The sequence below is a fragment of the Scyliorhinus canicula genome, unplaced genomic scaffold (genome assembly GCF_902713615.1).
Source record: "Scyliorhinus canicula unplaced genomic scaffold, sScyCan1.1, whole genome shotgun sequence".
In the NCBI taxonomy this organism is placed as follows: Eukaryota; Metazoa; Chordata; class Chondrichthyes; order Carcharhiniformes; family Scyliorhinidae; genus Scyliorhinus; species Scyliorhinus canicula.
In genome coordinates this window covers 433,167-446,828 of record NW_024055473.1, presented here as the reverse complement: position 1 = coordinate 446,828, position 13,662 = coordinate 433,167, and the positions used below count along the sequence as shown (strand labels likewise).

Genomic DNA, 13,662 nt, shown 5'->3' with positions numbered 1-13,662 from the left:
ATCTGACATATTGTGCTTTTAGTTGACGGATACGTTGACGTGGTTTGCGTATTTGTAAGTGTTCTGGTGTTTAGTGCTGCATTGATACACAAATATTGAAATATATTTGCGAGGAAGGAACTTGAAATAACTAATCGCAAACATGGGAGGGCGTATGAGGTCGAGCCGATCGCAGGCAAATGCTGCACCGTGTGCACACAGCAGGCCCCTTTGTTTATCCTCGGAAACCATCCATACTGAAAGTGCCTTCAGATGTTCCAGTATGAATTTAAAGATTCTAGTGAAGAAACAATTGATAGCTGGCTGGTGGAATATCAATTCCGATAACATTGGGGCAAATAATTACCGAGACATGACTCAGAAGCAATAACAAGTGCAGTGAAAATGGAGGCACGATCCATAAAATATAGAAATGAACATTTTTCGGACAGTGGGCTGTGAAGGCAATATTACTGAATAAGAAGGAAATAGAACACTAAATGTGTCAAAGTGTGTGGAAAATGTGCTGGGGTATAGTTTTGATAGAGAACCCATTGTGATCACGTTGGATGGAGAAACTGGCTCGAAGGGCCGAATGGCCTTCTCCTACTACTATCTAAAATGTTTTTATATTTCGATGATGCACGGTGCTGTGTGATATTACCTGAGATTGCACCTCGTAAACTACAGAGGCATTGTCTAGCTTAGTGTATCATTTCATTATAATATGAAAGCAAATTACTGCGGATGCTGCAATCTGAAACACAAGAGATAATGCTGGAAAATCTCAGCAGGTCTGGCAGCGTCTTTTGGGAGAGAAAAGAGCTAAAGTTTCGAGTCGAATGACTCTTTGTCAAAGCAGTCGTTCGACTCGAAACGTTAGCTCTTTTCTCTCCCTACAGATGATGTCAGACCTGCTGAGATTTTCCAGCATTTTCTCTTTTATTTCATTATAGTAGGTGCAGTATCAGTTACTGCTGTAACACACCATGCCACTGCTCATATCGCACTTGATGTTGCCATTGTTTATACTACACTGTGCTATGTTGTTATTAATACTCCACGAGGGAGGCATGGTGGTGACAAGATCTAATGCAATATAAAAATACGTATGGTCTCGTGGACTTTATTTTTAATTTTTCAAATCAAGTGGTAATTTAGCATGGCCAATTCACCTGTCCTGCACATATTTGGGTTGGGGTAAGATCCACGCAGACGCGCGGAGAATGTGCAAACTCTATACTGCAGTGGCCCGGGCAGTTCGAACCCAGGTCCTCGGTGCCGTGAGGTAGCAATGCTAACCATTGCGCCAGCATGTCGCCCTCGTGGAGTATCAATAACAACTGTCCCACCAGGACACCCAGTTCTCGTTGCACTTCCCAGTTTCCTAAACTGCCATCATTCAGAGAATAATCTGCCTTCTTGTCTTTGCCACCAAGAAGGGTAACATCACATGTACAGTCGTTGAAAGTTGGCATGCAGGTACAGCAGGCGACGAGGAAAGCCTATGGTATGCTGGCCTTCAGATAGAGAAGGTTTGAGCGTAGGAGATGGGATTGCTTTCAACAGTTATATGGAGCCTTGGTGAGGCCGCACTTTGAGAATTGTGTGTAGTTTTAGTTTGAGGCAAGACATTCTTGCTTTTGAGCATGTCCAGCGAAAGTTCACCAGACTAATTTCCGGGATGGCAGGCCTGACATATGAAGAAATACTGGATCGACTGGGTTTGGACTCACTGGAGTTTAGAAGAATGAGAGGGGATCTCATAGAAACATATACAATCCTGATGGGACTCCACGTTTGCCAGATGCGAGACAAATGTTCCCGATGTTGGGACTAGGGGTCACAGCCGAAGAATAAAGAATGCGCCATTCAGGACTGAGATGAGGCAGAACTTCTTCTCTTAAAGAGTTGTCGACTTATGGAAGTCTCTGCCGCAGAAAGCCGTGAGGGCCAGTTTGTTTGATATATTCAAGAGGGAGCTGGACGTGGCCCTTGCGGCTAAAGCGAGCGAGGGGAATGGAGAGAAAGTGGGAGTGTGAGAAGGGATTTGCATTATCAGCCATGAACATTTGAATGGTGGTGCAGGCTCGAAGAATGGTCTACTCCTGCACCTGTTTTCTATGTTGATATATATCAGTAACCGAACAAATGCAGATATGAAGTAGAAGAAATTTAAATACAGGATTGTGAGAAGATGGAACCTGTTGCCACATGGAGCTTGGAACAGAGAGTATTGATACATTTATGGGCAGACTTGGAAATACTGGAAAGAGAACAGACTAGACGGACACAGGGAGCTGGATGGAAATGGTCAGTTAGATATCGGACGGGAGGGGACAGTCTGGTCTGGAGTACATGCGCAGACACAATTTAGTTGGGCCGAACGGTCTATTCCTCTCTCCCAATGTCTATACTCTGTAAACCACAGAGAACACTGCACACAGAGAACCACGGAGAGAATCAGTCATGAGCGGAAATAATTAAAAATGTCAGAAGTAAATATTATTTCATTCTGCAATTGAGGCTATGATTTTATCAGAACGCCATTAGTTTGCATGCCTGGGCTGTACCATTGGCTCACTGGTTAAGGTGATAGATCCGAAAACTGATTCGAACCTCCAGGAAAGTTCTAATCCTGCCAGTTAATCGTAATTTACGATGAATGAATGGAAAATGAATTAGAACATAGAACAGTACAGCACAGAACAGGCCCTTCGGCCCTCAATGTTGTGCCGAACAATGATCACCCCACTTAAACCCACGTAACCCGTATACCCGTAACCCAACAATCCCCCCATTAACCTTACACTACGGGCAATTTAGCATGGCCAATCCACCTAACCCGCACATCTTTGGACTGTGGGAGGAAACCGGAGCACCCGGAGGAAACCCACGCGCACACGGGGAGGACGTGCAGACTCCACACAGACAGTGACCCAGCCGGGAATCGAACCTGGGACCCTGGAGCTGTGAAGCAGTGATGCTAACCACCATGCTACCGTGAGGCCCCCATTCTCGGTTAAATGGAATAAAAACAAAATTCCAGACCTGATTCCTAATCTCGACCATGCAGCAGGGTAGCATGGTGGTTAGCGTAAATGCTTCCCAGCTTCAGGGTCCCAGGTTCAGTTCCCGGCTGGGTCACTGTCTGTGTGGAGTCTGCACGTCCTCCCCCTGTGTGCGTGGGTTTCCTCCGGGTGCTCCGGTTTCCTCCCAAAGTCCGAAGATGTGCGGGTTAGGTGGATTGGCCATGCTAAATTGCCCGTAGTGGCCTAAAAAGTAAGGTTAAGGGGGGGTTGTTTGGGTTACGGGTACAGGGTGGATACATGGGTTTGAGTAGGGTGATCATTGCTCGGCACAACATCGAGGGCCGAAGGGCCTGTTCTGTGCTGTTGATCTATGATCTATGACCTCTCACGAAATGCCAATGGAATACGTCGCCTAATTTGCTTAATCCCGTGAGGTTAAAACGGGGAAGAATGGAAATATTTGCGGAATGACCGGCAGAATAACCGTGAAGACATCAGCAGCAGTGGGGATAAATGTGGAACTATTAGGGAAAGGTATAGCACTGAAAGGGGCCATTCGACACACAGCACTGCTTTGGAAGAGCATCGGAGTTGAGCAGAAATGACATCTGTGCCAGTTTGAACAGCATTAATTAAAATCTGCCCCGTTCCCACGGCACATTTATCCCATTTTCATCATTATATCTGATGCTTTGTAACCTATCCCAGACCTTCTCCTTTATCATTTACTCCCTCCGGCTCCACACCTGTCACATCTCCGATTTATCAAACTCACACAGCTGGAATATTAACTGCTTCTCAGTCAAAACCCTGCTTTCATTGTTTAGGGATTTCCTGTTGATTGTGACAGTTCACACAGCAGCAACAAGAACAAATCCCTGACCGGGAATCGAACCCGGGCCACGGCGGTGAAAGCGCAGAATCCTAACCACTAGACCACCAGGGAAGCCATTGAGTTGAGTTCCAGAATCACTGACCATGATCAATTCACTCATTGGTTGCTTTCTTTTTGCTTTAATGCAAGGAGTCTTAACGATGAGGCAAATGAACTGAGGGCGCAGATTAACAGAATCGAGAAAATATCCTCGGACCTCTCTGTGGAAAACTCCAATGAGCGATGTGTGACGGTAATCGCAAATACGCGAATGTCCAATCAGTATATTATTGAATTTACAATAGCAACCGAAGGAAATCTCCCGCTCAGAGCGAATGGCTCCGTTTTACCAGGTTACCCACATGGCAATGATATCAATGTTTTTCGTGAGCCGTCACGCACCGTCTTAAAATTAAACAACGTGCACAATGACCGAGTGGAGCAGATCAGATAAAACCGCAGATTCTCCCTCACTGATTCTCCCTCACACCATGGACTGTGCTCACTTACTGACTGTCTTCATCCTCAGAGATTTAATATTGTTGGTCAAAGAGATTCGGGTGATCACAGAAACTCATTCAAATCTTATCTGAGGAAACGAGGAGCAGATTTGAGATTGTTTCATTGGACGGAAAGATTGAGATCAGAAAGTGACGTTGATGGCCGCTCAAACACATGAAGGAAACCACATTAACCTCCTATGAAACCGTCAACAAACTACATCCAGGATTGGCAGAGAAAACTTAACTGCAGAATCAAATCAGACCGAAAACTTGATCCGAGAGGGAGAGAGAGATACACTATTAGTTTATCAGTCATATTACTGTTCGAATCATTATTTCCGTCATATTAGGTTTGGATGGGAAAATCAGATCGAGGAATTAAAGGTTATTGAGACTGAAAATTCTTCAAAGCTGGTAGAAATCACCTTATAGCATACAGATTACAAGATCATTCTAAAGGGAATGTGTGAACTGGATAGGGCGAGTTTCCAGCTGGCAGCAGGAATCACAAAGATGCGGTGCAGGGGCCGAAGAAACGATAGGACAGATGGGAATATGGGAATATTCGATATGCAAAGACCCGAAATCTCTTCACCGGTCCATTGAGCACTCGCACGTTCCATGATATCAGCCTTACCGGCGGCTTACACCTCCAGTGCCTCTACCATCAGCCATCCTTACCTTTCAGCTCTAACCCTGTTAATTTCACCCTATACAGTTTAAGTACCTGCAGGCACGGGACTTCCTACGCAGGCAGGTCTCAACCTTCCCGCTACTGCCACCAAGGGGGATACACGACAGGGTAGTTTCCAGAGTATGGCGGGGAGAGGGGAAGGTTTCGGACATCTATAAATAAATCAAGGGGTCAGAGGGAAGGCAGATCCAGGAGCTGAGACACAAAGGGGAAGAGGGGTTAGGAGGAGAGATAGAGGATGGTCTCTGGGCGGATGCGTTAAGGAGGGTCAACGCGTCCACATCATGCGCCAGGCCCAGCCTGATACAATTTAAGGTTGTTCACCGGGCACACATGACGGTTCTTTGGGACAGAAGACAGGTGTGCAAGGTGTGCAGAAGGACCAGCAAACCATGTTCCTATGTTCTGGGCATACCCGAAGCTTAGGGAGTTCTGGCAGGGGTTTGTGGATGTCATGTCCATGGTGTTAAAACAACGGTGGCGCCGATTTTCGGAGTTTTGGAACATAGAACAGTACAGCACAGAACAGAACAGGCCCTTCGGCCCTCGATGTTGTGCCGAGCAATGATCACCCTACTCAAACCCACGTATCCACCCTATACCCTATACCCGTAACCCAACAACCCCCCACACCCTTAACCTTACTTTTAAGGTCACTACTGGCAATTTAGCATGGCCAATCCACCTAGCCCGCACATCTTTGGACTGTGGGAGGAAACCGGAGCACCCGGGGGAAACCCACGCACACACGGGGAGGACGTGCAGACTCCACACAGACAGTGACCCAGCCGGGAACCGAACCTGGGACCCTGGAGCTGTGAAGCATTTATGCTAACCACCATGCTACCGTGCCGCCCTGCTGACTTCTTTAGACAAAATTAACTGTCAGCCAAAACGGTGGGGCGGGGGGGGGGGGTTGTAGTTTAGTTTAGATTAGTGTGTAAGAAAGGTGGAACCTGTGAGTGAGGAAGACGGCCTTTGCACAATGTATATATTTGTATGTACACGGTTTCTTCTGTTATTGTTACAAAATCACAAATACCTCAGTAAAATGTTTTATAAAAATAAAATTTCACCCTGTACATAGCCCATCCAAGAACGCCCCTTTTCTCCGCCCCCTCCCATGTTTCGTATCAAACCTCACTACATCGCATAAGCCTCCCTCCACCCCAACCCTCTCCCACCCACCCCCCCCCCCCCCACCCCGACTGCCATCATCCCCCGCCCTCACCTCTCTGTTCTGTGAAGAAAGTTCTCAATAAACTCCCCCTCCCCCACCCAAGCAGAGACTCATCTCGAACCACAGGTCACCTCCCCAAATTCAAACAAAAACAATACAGGCCGAGGCAGCAGGATGGGGTGGGGGAGGAGAGGAAGTGAGTGGGGGCAGCCGTCGCCTTTCAAACCTTTCACCCCTGCTACGGTTAGTCAACCCAACAGTAAAAATCGGAGTAAAAGAAACCCACCCCTCCCTCCAACCCCCGCTCTACCCCATCTCAATTACTTCAAAGTACCAGCACCTCGTCCCAAAATTGCTCAGTTCAGTGGTCCTCAGTTTATGCTCCTTGATAAAGTCATTGGCCGCTTCTGGTGCCTCGAAATAGCATTCCGGGTATTCATAGGTAGCCATAGTTTCGGCGGGTACAGCACCCCAACCCTGATCCGCTGTCGATGCAGCACCGCCCTGGCTGCGTTAAACCCACACGCCGTTTTGCCAGCTTAGCTCCCATGTTCTGGTTTATTAGGGCTTTGTTCCACTCCCATTCGCAGTTCCGCTTCTCGCTAGCTGACTGCAGAATCTTCTCCCTCTCGACGAACTTGTGGGACCTCCTGATCACCGCCCGCAGCGGCTCCTGCCTCTAAGCCTCTTCCCCAGAGACCTGTGCTCTCTGTTCACCCCAGGGGCCTTGCCCAGCACCCCCTCCACCACCAGACCCGCCAGCATCCTTGAAACGTACCTCGCGGTACTCGCACCTTCCATTCCTTTAGGCAGGCCCACTATCCACAGATTCTGCCTTCTCGACTTACTTTCCTGCTCCTCCACCTTTGCTCTTACAAAGGTCTCCTAAGACTTCCACCTCCGCCTTCAATGCCACCACCCGATCGCTGTGGCCCGACATCACCTTCTCAATCTCTTGTATCGGCGACCTCTGTACCCGCCAGCATTGCTCCACGCTCTCGATCGATCCCTTTGGGGTGTCACAGCCCCTTCTATGGCCTTCGAGCCATCCTCCTGCATCTCCTTCCTCTGCTGGCAGAACTCTTCCTTGATAAAGGTCTTCAACTGTTCCCTCTGGGGATTTGCGACATGCACTGTCGCTCCCGCCTCCACGATCCTTCCACTGCTGCTGCGCCACATGTCTCTATCAAGTCCTTGGCCAAGTCCTTCACTTTCTTCTGCCGGGTTCGTTAACCAGCAGATATACCACACCCGGGTGTGACTTTTCCTCTGAACTATGCGCTATATAAATGCAACATGATATCCTTGCTTTAACAATCTATGCCACGATTGATAAAGGCAAGTGTACCATATGCATTTTTCACCACCCCAATCGCCTGCCCTTCCGACTTCAGATGCACAGGTTACGTATCGGAGATAGGGCGAGGGAGTGGACACAGGTAGTGTACTCTTTCAGAGGGTCAGTGCAGACTTGATGTACTGATTGGCTCCAGTCGATGGTTCTATTCCAGGTTCTAGGAAACCCATGCAGGCACGGGGAGAATGCACAAACACCACACATCAACCAAGGTCAGAATTGAAGATGCGTCTCTAGTGTCGTGAGGCATCAGTGCTAACCATTGTGCCAACGTGTTAAATGTTTCTGCCTTGTTTACTTTCATTATCTTCTTCATTTATAATTATCTCAATTATATGCTTTGTTCTGATGTGTCAGTAAGACATTTGTTGAAGCTTGTAAGGTTAAATGTCAAACATTTATGACCAAGAATAATTTTTGAAATACAAAACTTTGAAACCACTGAACATTTAACTTACCGTTTGACTTTCTCAAATGAACAATGAGATTAAACGACTTCACCGTTTCAAATTTCTTGCAATAAAATATATTTTCTGACTTAAACACAACGGCAGTGTATATTTGTGGGAGGCAGCGAGGGAAGGGGATGGAGGGAAGAGTTGGAGAGATGATGTGAAGAGGGGGGAGGGAAGAGGGAATGGAGGGAGACAAGGGGAGTGTTGACTATTGTTAATTGACAAGCTCAAGGTCCGAGAGAAGCAGCTGCTGAAGGGCAGCATCCTGGCACACATCTCCTCTGGCATCATAGACTGGTAAGGTGGGTGATCGACTCGCTGCAATACCTGTCAGACAGATAGATCACTTTAGCTTACAGGAGGCTTGTATGTGTCAACTACGGCAGCAAACTTTGCTGACCCATTTGAAATAATCACTGAGGCTTCGAAGGATAAACATGGCATCAGTGCTACGCGTAAACAACTCAGCTTAAAGTAAATCGCAAAATCCAAATGCACGTTATCTCCGAATCAGCTGGAATGACAGACATGTTAACATTAGTGTCCTTCAAGGAGTCAAAAGCACCAGTATCGAGGTCATGATCATCCAAAGACAACTCCGCTGTCCGGCCCATATGATTTCACGGTCCCGACTGCCTGAACAAATCTTCATCACCCAACTCAAGGAAGGATCCCGAACAAGAGGAGGACAAAGTATGTTCTTAAAAGACACCTTGCAGGCTTGCCTCAAGAAATGGAACATGGAAGTCAATTTCTGGGAGTCCTTTGCTCAGAAGAGACCTATTTGGAGGTACCTCCTGATTGAAGAGTCACAATTCTCCGAAAACACCCGACGGCAAGGAGAGGCCCGGGAAAGGAGCCTTAGAAACCAATGCCTGCGACTGAGCGCCCGAGGACCGATGCCACTTTTTGGAAACTCCTGCCAAGTGAGTGATTGAAGATGCTGCTCTAGGATCTGGCTCATCAGCCACGCAACAACCAAAGTAAGCCGAGGGAGGGGGAAGTTTGTTTGTGTGTGTGTTCTGTGTGTATCTCAGTTTTTAATTGCCTGTGATGTTGTGTGCGTATATATCTGTGTGCGTCTGTGTACGCGTTTGTCTGTGTTTTGTTTGTGTGTGCCTTTGTTTTTTGTGTATATTTGTGCGTGCCTGTGTGTGTGCCTGTGTGTCAGTGTTTATGATTATGACTGTGTTTGTATCTGTGAATGTCTGCTGGTTCGTTTGTGCCTGTGCATGTTTGCCAGTCTTTGTGTTTCTACGTGCCTGCATTTGTGTCTGTGTGTGCGAAGGTGTGTGTGCCAGTGTGTGTGAGTGTATGTGTGTGTAACTACCTGTGTTTGTACTTGCTTGGTGTTGTTTTATTTGTGTCTGTGTATGTTGGCATGTCTGTTTATCTCTGTCTTAGTGCGTGTGTTTTTGTCTGTCTGTATCCTATGATATATGTAGGTGCGTGTGTCTGTGTGTCTGTCCTTATGTGTGTCTGTCCTTGTGTTTGTCTGTGTGTGTGTGTGTGTGTGATTGTGCCGGTGTCAGTGTGTCTACGTGTGTTTATGTATGTGTGTGCGTGTCCATTTGGTGTCTGTGTTTATGTGTACGTCTGTGTGTGTCTGCCGGTGCCTCATAGATGCGTCTGCGCCTGTGCCTGCTTGTCTCTGTTTGTGTGTATGTTTCCTTGTGTCTGTATTGTCTCTTTGCCCTTGTGTCTGTTTTTGCGAATGCGTGTGTGTGAATGGTTATGTTTCTGTGTGCGTCAGTGTCTGTGTCCCTGCGTGTGTTGTGTTTTCCTGTGCGTTGTTTTATTTGTGTGTTTGTTTGTGTGTATCTGTATGCGTGTTCATATGGGTGCCTGTTTGCCTGTGCTTTTGTGTGTTGCGTGTTTATTTGTGTATGTTTATGTCTGTGTGTGTCTGTCGGTGAGCGTATGTCTGTGCTTGTTTGTGTGTGTGTCTGCATGTATGTCTGTTTTTGTGTCCGAGTATGGGTGTCTGTGTGTGAGAAACTGTGTGCGTGCCTGTCTATGTGTGTCTCTGTGTGTTTGTTTGTGTGCGTGACTGCGCCTGTATGTATGCACAAAGAGAGATGGGGTGAGAAGAGCGATATCCTCTGGCGGACGTCAAGCGGAAGCAGGTGAGAATGGATCAGTTAATTTCACATCAGGGATGCTGATTGGTTGACAGTTCGTATCTGTTTTTAAAAATCAGCCAATCGCCGTCGTGAGCAGCACCCTCAGTGTCTGAATAAGGGCAGTAATCCGTGGTCTGTTTTTACTTTTAAATATGAGAATAAAAAGTTCCGCAGTTTAAACCATTCTGTTATGCTAGTCGAACTGAACACCACATACCATGTGCTGCGTATATCCTTTACTGATAATCATGGTTCTGCTACCCGGTGAGTCGACGGTTCAATACGCCTGTGTGGATTGATCAGGTTTACTCCCAATTGTTTAATACAGACTGTTCTTTATTTCAGGAATAAAGGGAATTGATTCAGTTTACCAGGATCCGCCTGATATAACGGTTCAGGAGGGACACACGATAATATTGAACTGCAATTACTCCACAACCGATACCTATCCCTACCTCTTCTGGTACATCCAGTATCCAGGGGAATCTCCGAGATATTTACTAAGAAAGGACGGCAAGGCGGAGGGGGACAAGTCGTCACATTTTCCCGACCGTTTTTCTGCTCGTTTGGACCAGGAGCAAAAAACAGTTCCTTTAACTATCACCGGGGTCCGTGTGTCTGACTCTGCTGTGTATCACTGTGCTCTGAGACCCACACTGTTGCAGAGACACAGTCAGTCCATACATAAACCGTCAAAGCACTATCACATCCTCTCATTGACTGTGAGCTGATATCATATGAGAAATCACAATATGTAGATCAGTTTTGCTGTATACCTGTTTGTGTTAATTCAATCCAGCACTCTTTCTGCTTTACGCCGCCACTGAGCAGATTATTTTGAGGGAATCTCGAGCGCTGATAAAATAAAGACATTAAATGTCACTTCGCTATCCCACCTCAAAGACTGATCCTATTCTGAGCCCAACATTGTCTTTACTGAAGTCCTTGTTCCTACTGTGAGGAGAACAACTTAATTCCCTCTACATTATTATAATTAATCAGAAAACAAAGAGCTTTGCACTGAATTGCGAAGCAAGGGAACTACACGTTGAGAGGTTGTCACAGATCATAGAACATACAGTGCAGAAGGAGGCCATTTGGCCCATCGAGTCTGCACCGACCCACTCAAACCCTCACTTCCACCCTACCCCGTAACCCAATAACCCCTCCTAATCTTTTTTGGACACTAAGGGCAATTTAGCATGGCCAATCCACCTAACCCGCACATCTTTGGACAATGGGAGGAAACCGGAGCACCCGGAGGAAACCCACGCAGACACGGGGAGAACATGCAAATTCCGCACAGTCACCCAGCGGGGATCGAAACTGGTACCCTGGTGCCGTGAAGCCACAGTGCTAACCACTTGTGCTACCGTGCTGCCCGATGTCATCTACTGTTTGTGACATAGAATCCCCACAATGGAAAAAGAGGCCATTCGGCCTAACAAGTCTACAGGGATACTTAGAACGACCATCCTACCTTGGCCCAATCGTCCGCCCCGTAACTGCACCTAACCTGCACATCCATGGAAGAAACCCGGAGCACCAGAAGGAAGGCCACACAAAATGTGAAAACTCCACACAGTCACGCAAGGGCTGAATTGAACCCGGGTCCCTGACGCTACCCACTGGCAGTTTTACCCACTGTGCATTGTTAGTGTATGTTTATTACCTGAAATATATGAAAAATATAATTGTTCTGTATTCTCTATGATCCGGGAGCTGATAAATCACCTTGTGGGTGTTTAGCTCCCCTTCCATAGCTTGAATAAATAAGTTCTGAACTGAAACTATTTGCGTGCCGTCTGGTCAGAGGAACACTGTCAGTGTGAAGATTGATATTCACAACATACAATCCGTGACAAATATACAACAGCAGCGGGATACAGCAGAAAGGTTAATGTTAATCGCCGGCACAGATGCCACATTAAATATGTCACCGACTTGATATATTCATGGGCGAACCGTGGACTCTCTACATAAACAGTTCCTAGATGTGAGAGAACACTTTTAGAATTATTTAACAAGCATGTCCTCCTGTGGAAGTTCATCGCCTTCTAATCAATAGGACGGATCAAATAATAACCAATTTTGAACGGAACAATTTACACTCGGTGAGAATGTTAGGTTCAATTTCACTGTTTTCTCCTCCCCGCACTGACGTCACGAATCGAAGAACACAGAAACTGCGAGTTGATTGGATGATTTGAAGAATAATGGTTGATTGGTTATCCGCTGCTGTCTCTGTCAAGAACTAGCCAATCCGCAAAGAGGCTGGATATGAGTCAACCTTCACCCTATTCTGGAATTAAAACTATTTCAGGTGGAAGAAGCCTCGTCAAACCCCGCCATCATCTCTGTGTGAACATGTTCACTGTCAGTTTTTCCTTTATCTTTACAGCTGCTGCTGTCTTAACTGGTAAGTTCGAATGCTATGTAACTCTGCGTTTCACATCTATCTCATACTTTATATTTAAGCGGTCAGTATAGAGAACACAGAAATATCCACACCTTGATCCTAAGTGCAGAAACAATCATTCAGACCGATCTGAACATAACATTAAAAACCCTTCTGGATATTCGCATTCTCCCCCACTGCCCCTAATCTTACCCCGCTGGAAAGTGCTGAAAGTTGTTCAAACCCCTCCTCCATGACTCACATTTTGTAGGGAATGTCTTTCTTCTTAACACTTCTCCTTTAATTCCTGGGTAACTGTTGGGAGTGATCGGCTGATAATGGGGATCGATAATGGAGCGACATTGTTTAATTTACTATCGCTCTGGGCTCTTATAGGTTATTGCCGAGGAGATTTGGTTTCACAGACACCAGCTGAAACCACAGTACATGAAGGAGGTGACATTGAATTGTTCTGTAATTTCACATCTACAAGCAGGGACGTTCCTTACCTATTCTGGTACCGTCAGTATCCCAGCGGCTCCTTGGAGTACTTGTTGCAGAGGAACAGATACAGCGAGAAAACGGAGGGCATTCCAGAGAACCGCTTTTCAGCGAAGCTCGATGAATCTAGTCGGACCGTTCCGCTGAAAGTCTCGAAGGCACAACTGACTGATTCCGCGGTGTATTACTGCGCACTGAGACCCACAGACACACAGAACCCGCTGAACCTGTACAAAAACTGTCAAAGCGTTTATGCACATAGCAACACTTCAGCGATGTTATAATCAGAGGGGGTCGAAGATCACCCAGCAGCGTACCACCTTGCTTGTCGTTATACCTCTGATATTTAATCATAATCGCAATCGCTTATTGTCACAAGTAGGCTTTAATGAAGTTACTGTGAATAGCCCCTAATCGCCAAATTCCGGCGCCTGTTCGGGGAGGCCAGTACGGTATTTGAACCCGCGCTGGTAGCATTGTTCTGCATGACAAGCCAGCCATTTAGCCCATTGTGCTGCCTTTTACGTGGATAGTTATCATCTGAATATAAATTATACTCATTCTTA

General features: G+C 46.6%; 1 non-coding gene and 1 gene segment (V, D, J or C); one reads left to right on the top strand and one right to left on the bottom strand.

Annotated features, from left to right (window-relative positions):
• Window positions 1-3,885: 3,885 nt before the first annotated feature.
• Window positions 3,886-3,957, bottom strand: trnae-uuc. The gene has a single exon. It is a non-coding gene; the product is annotated as a tRNA-Glu (tRNA).
• Window positions 3,958-12,933: 8,976 nt separating this feature from the next.
• LOC119959847 lies at window positions 12,934-13,380 on the top strand. The segment is given in 1 exon segment: window positions 12,934-13,380. A coding segment is annotated over 1 exon segment (447 nt).
• The last annotated feature ends 282 nt before the right edge of the window (window positions 13,381-13,662 follow it).